Consider the following 5,813-nt stretch of genomic DNA (forward strand, 5'->3'; position numbering starts at 1 on the left):
GAGGCCTTCTTTTTGGGAGAAATGTGGGCGGTGTGTGTGTGTATGTGGCAGCAGCGGATATCAGTTGTTCACTCGCGCTTGTACCAACGCGGGGCAATTCAGACACTGGCGGCTTTGTCACAATGTGTCAAAGCCTTTCTTTTGCCCCCATAACACATCCCAATTGTGTATAGAGGCGGTTTTGTCTGACCTCGGTATCTGTTGCACAGCGCGGCCCATTGTGGCCCCTGGGGCTGCACCCTGACCGGCCTGTTATTCCCTTCCTTCTCCTCCTCCTCCTCCTCCTCCTCCTCCTCCCCCTGTGGCTGCCAGCTCCCACCGTGCCCAACCCCAGTCCATGTCCAAACCTTCCCCCTCCGCGTGTAGCTCCGCTCCTACTCATCCTGTCCCCGTGCACAAAGCCCCCCATTCACACAGGGGCCTTCTCTGCTCTGATAGAGTTACACAGAGGGCTCCCCGGCAATAATAAACCAGCACAATGAGCCAGTAAATTGGCACATTAATCTTTCAGGCCGTAATCCTCTTCAGACGGCAGGAGTGATTCAATTTGATTATTGTGTAACATTATATGACAATGTTTGATGAGGTTATTAAAGTATTAATTCACGGAAATGGTGGTGTTTGAAACAGTTGTTGTTTCCACGGCACTGATGTAACACTGATGTTAATTTACTCTAAATTATGCTTACTAATAAGTTGTTAGCTCCAGGGCCAGCGCATGTTTTTAGCTGCTAGCACTAGAGCTATCAGGGTGAAAGAAAGAAACACAAAGAAAGAATCAAAGAAAATATTAGGGGCAAACAGTAGAGCTAAGAGCATGCTCTATGGCATAGTTCAGAGATTACAAATCTATTTAAGGAGATAGAACCAAATCTGGGAATTATGCTCACCAGAGCCCTCTGAAAGTAATACAGAATTCAGAATGCTAAAATGCAGGACATCAAACTGTTGAGCACACACCAGTCTGGTCTTCAAACAGAGTCTCACCAACAGCATCCACCCCTTCTTAGACACACACTTATGTGCAGGCCTATAAACTCAGGGGAGAGACATAAAAGGCTTAATCCCATATGCCCCCCCCCCCTCCCCTCAGCATCCCATCCATAGTTCACTTCGCTGTAAGCTTGCATAAGACTAATGGCTCTCTGCTTTTATTGCTTATTGCAGTGCCATGGCAGGGTCCATTACATCTGGGTAGCGAAGATTTATCCTCTTGCCATGAGGATGTCTGCACCGCATGAGGCCTAATGAGAAAGAATGTTAATTTGCCCTAGCGATTAAAGTTACCATTTGCATATTGTGCTGTTTGAAAAAAAAAACAAAAAAAAACAAGAGTGCATCTAGGTTTGCAATAAAAACATAAATCTTAAGGAACGGTTAAGTGAGCAGGCTCTCCGATAGCCTTGTGTGTTTTGTGTTTCATGAGTCGGTGTTCCTTGAAAGCAACTGTTTTCCAAAGCCTGAGCAAGGCAAACCCACAACAGAGACAAGACAGCAGGGGGAAAAAAACGGAATTCTCCTCATAAAAAGGCACATTCTACCCTCAGTTCTCCTAACATATCCATGAATCATAATTGTTTCCTGCAGCAGATGCTATCAAAATGGCTCTGCATATAACAAAGGTGCTGGGGAGGAGAAAAGCAATTTTATGTGTAATATGAACAGTGGATCTTCATCAGGTTAACCTGTTATGCAACTGTGGGTGTTCAACAATCTCCTCGTGATGAAAACTCATCTCCTACTACTTGTGGAGAGGTGGCTTCGTTTAAACGCGCAGAGGGATAAGGTGACATAAGGCATCTTCAATCTGATCAAAATAATCTGATCCCTTTCATCTCCGTGTGTCATCATCCCTGCCAGCTAAGTAAGTCCCTTCACAGCAAAGTGCCGGTAAAACGTAAAACGGCCAAGACTTCTGCTGACTGTGTCACGGATATGTCACCGGGGATCAATTTTAGTATGCACTGCTTGTTTCCCTCTATGCCACAGGAGCGAGGGAGAGTAACGCTGCCGCTAAACAAACAGGCAGCTTTCTTCCTCCTCCTCCTCCTCCTCTTCCTCCTCCTCCCTGCCTTTTTCCCGCAGCACGCTGCGCCACAAAGTAACGTAATTCATTCGCAGACCCCGGTCAATTCCGAGTAATGAAACTGCCACCGCCACGACTGCTGCTCTGTATTCACTATGGCCCGCCTCAGGCAGACAAGCAGAGAGCAGAGTGCACACACACACACACACACACACAAACACACACACACATCTCACAGAGTGTCAGTCTCACTCAGGTGCGTGCGATCAAGACTCCTCGTCACCTCGTCTGGCCGCTCGTCCGTCCACCCACCTTGTGCGAGTAGTGCGGGTCCACGATGCGCGCCAGGCCGAAGTCGCCGACCTTCAGCAGCAGCTGCTCGGTGTTGAGGAAGACGTTGGCGGGCTTGAGGTCGCGGTGGAGCACGTTGGCCGAGTGGATGAACTTGAGGCCGCGCAGCAGCTGGTAGAAGAGCAGGGTGGCGTGCCCGGCGGGCAGCGGGCCCCGCTCCAGCAGGCACGCCAGGTCCGTCTCCATGCACTCCTGGACGATGTAGACGGCCGAGAGCTGGGCCAGGTCGGCGGCGGGCGGCAGTGGCTGGCCGTACGGGCCCAGCACCTCGTGCACGCGCACCACGTTCTCGTGCTGGAGCCGGCGCGTGATCTTGACCTCGCGGAGCGCGTGCTTGGCGCCGACCGCGTCGCGCATCGCCAGCTTCTTGACGGCCACGCGCTGGCCCGTGCGCCGGTCGACGGCCGACAGGACCAGGCCCGAGGCGCCGGTGCCCAGGGGCCGGACGTCCTGGAAGTGGCCCCCGAGGTCAAAGCCGTAGGGGAAGGGTGAGGACGACTGCCTGGCCATGGCTCAGAGGGCAGCCTCTGGACAAAGGAAAGAGGGAGAGGGAGGGTTTTTAAAAGGTAAAGTTTCACCTAATCAAATTCAACACAAACAACTTGAATAGAAATACTACACTCAGAGTCAGTGGAAACTGGACACAATCCAAAACAATAAGGCTTCAAATTGTCATTAACAAAAAATAAATAAATAAAAAACAACTAAATGAAATAAATAATGAAATAAACAAAGAACTTAATCAGGATATCGACATAACAACTCACTAATGTCTACATGATCAGCACTGGCCTCAACACAACCCATTCAAAGTTGTTGCTGAACAGATAAACCTCGTAAACCGCAGCTTCTTTCATCTACCTCCGATATCAGCCAGGGACGAGAATTAGCGTAAGAGACAACTCAACACTCTGGTGCAGGGCAAGTGTTTCCATAGCAACATCCCGCAGACAGCGCCTGGCTACATGCTCTGGTACAGTAGCCCTTTCCCCCGCGCACAGGATTGCAGGCTTTGCTCTCTCGGCTCTCAGCTGCTCGCCTACAAGAGCAATCCCGCCTCTAATCTATCCAAGGCTAAATTGAGTTACATTCCCAGAAAATCAAAGCCATCCTCCTGCTCGGCCTCCCTGTGTGCTGCCCTCTCTCTCTCTCCCCCCCTCTCCCCCTCTCTCTCTCTATCGCTCTGTGAATGAATCCCTGAGTCCTTCTTGCGCGCACAGAACTCTCACAGACGGTTTTGCCCTGATCAGATCTGCTTTTAGTGGCAGTGAGTTAATAAATCCAAGTGTAATCCGTCCGTAATCTAAGAGGCCGCCTCTTGCCTTCTCTGGTTGCAGGCTGTTCCTTAACCTCCACTAGCCAGCAGGGCCTGCTCAGGACTGGCATCGTCGTGCATTGCCCGCTGGGTAGAAACAAAAGAGACAACAAAGGGCAAAGTAAGCTAGACTGAGGACGCCCAACTTGACACAAAGGGGACAAAATAAGGAGTGGAGTAAATTTATCTCTGTAACTTGTGTGTGTGTGTGAGCGCGCCAGTGATTGTGTGTGTGTGTGTGTGTGTGTGTGTGTGTGTGTGTGTGTGTGTGTGTGTGTGTGTGTGTGTGTGTGTGTGTGTGTGTGTGTGTGTGTGTGTGTGTGTGTGTGCGTGTGTGTGTTTGTTCCTTGACTCTAGATCTGGAAAGTGTGATTAAAGTGTATTCATTATATCAGAAGCTACTCAGAAACTTACATTTAAATCACACTCTTGTCACAATTGAATTTTCATGTGATGTGTCATTAAATGCATTGCATATGCCTCTGTGACAAGAACAAGTCCACACCCTGTCCTCATGTCAAGTCAGCCTTTCTAGCAAATCCATAGGACATGAATAAGTGAGCAACAATATTCAAGGCAAAGACACTCACATACTCAGTGCATGTAATCCATTGTAGAGACAGTGCCAAGTAACTTGCATTCTCCTGCAGGGAGAGAAAAGTTTATTGCATGACAGACTGAAGGAAAAAAATGAAAATATGTTGATAAACATATGTTGGTAAAATGCAGCACTTCCAAAAAAGAGATGATGCTTGAAACGCCCATCTTACATCCAAATAGCTACAAATGTAATTTACAAATGTAACCCCCCTTTCGGTTCTGGGAACTTAAAGAATTCAAATCATCTCAACTTAGTGAAAGAAGCTTTCTCACGACTTCATTGCTACAGAACTGAAGGCAAGGAGTTCCACAAGAGTCCTTCATCAAAAGGAAAAACAGACCCTATTTCCTTATAATATAGTCGGGTATAGCCTTATTTCACCATCACGCCAGGAATATGATGTCTGGCCAAGAGAAAAGCTTACAATACAACGCACAATCTCATTGACCATTTTAACTATAGGGATGCTGCACAGAATTGTAAGGAAGATGGAAGGAGCGGCTCGCCGCAGCCTACTGCTCAACTTTATAAATAATGTATACTAGTATGGCGCTCAGTGTATCAGCACCGCGGATATTTTGCATTGCCGTTTCACAGGAAGGGTATAATCAAATGTCACAACTCTATTTGAATACACGATAGCTTGCTTTTGGTGTTGGTGCGAAATTATAGCTTGACGGAACATGACTGAAGCCTGTTAATTAATAAAACATAGCCTAAATACATTTACGCTTAAAATATTTTCACAAATAAAACGCAGACAGTGACCACTTGTTAACTCTCCGACTGATGGTGTATTGTGAAATTTAATAAATAATTAATTTACCCCCAAAACAATGACCATCCGTCAGCTGGTTATTAAACAATAGTGCTGCATTTGCCTTTGTGTGTGGCAACACTGAGACGCCCGAATAACAACTGAACAATCGCACTGAAACCCGTGTGTGGGACCGAAATTAACTTTCATCCTCGAATAATGAGCTGAAGTAAGTAAAACGGCTGAGATAAACAACCCCGCATGAAATATTCCTTCTGCATCACGACATGCTTTTACAACAGGCTATCTTTTATCTTCCGGCCCATCCATTGAGAAAACTACAAAGAGGCAGAGACGGCGATACAGTTCTTACCGTAACATGGTCAGACAGAAAGAAACAACCTTTTCTCACATCACTAAACGGGACTGCGCGATCTTCACTTATCGCCGAAGTGGACAGACAGGAAAGAGTTGTCTCATTTTCCAGGGCTTCGCGATGTAAGAGACATGGTGCACTGATGTGATTTGTAAGATTACAGTAGCCTATCTACCGACTGCGCGGAGATCTTTTCATTCCAGGAAGGTAGCCTATCAGTCTTTCTGATGTAACCCTTGATAATCAGGAGAAAGGGGGAAAGACTATTTACGGAGGACCGAGCATGAAGTGTTCCTGCGCGTTACAGCTTTCCTTTTCTTCTGGTTTGAGCATAAACCTTTCTTTATTAGAAACTCCTCGGCGCCCCCCGTAATGACGTCACGCAAG

At 47.4% G+C, this 5,813-nt stretch overlaps 1 protein-coding gene across 2 annotated transcripts in view; it reads right to left on the reverse strand.

The window, feature by feature from the left end:
• Positions 1 to 5,813, reverse strand: part of mapk4 (mitogen-activated protein kinase 4) — a 14,058-nt gene extending 8,245 nt beyond the window's left edge. The window contains exons 1-4 of one of the 2 annotated variants that reach the window (XM_062542961.1): positions 5,424 to 5,813; positions 4,287 to 4,336; positions 3,700 to 3,779; positions 2,339 to 2,904 (exon numbers count right to left, since the gene is read on the reverse strand). In XM_062542961.1, the coding sequence (XP_062398945.1) occupies positions 2,339 to 2,887 (549 nt within the window). In that variant the 5' untranslated portion in view covers positions 2,888 to 2,904; positions 3,700 to 3,779; positions 4,287 to 4,336; positions 5,424 to 5,813. Of the gene's footprint in view, positions 1 to 2,338; positions 2,905 to 3,699; positions 3,780 to 4,282; positions 4,337 to 5,423 lie in introns of both variants that reach the window. The other variant, XM_062542960.1, reaches the window with a different exon arrangement.

This window comes from Sardina pilchardus, chromosome 8 (assembly GCF_963854185.1).
Source record: "Sardina pilchardus chromosome 8, fSarPil1.1, whole genome shotgun sequence".
Lineage (NCBI taxonomy): Eukaryota > Metazoa > Chordata > Actinopteri > Clupeiformes > Clupeidae > Sardina > Sardina pilchardus.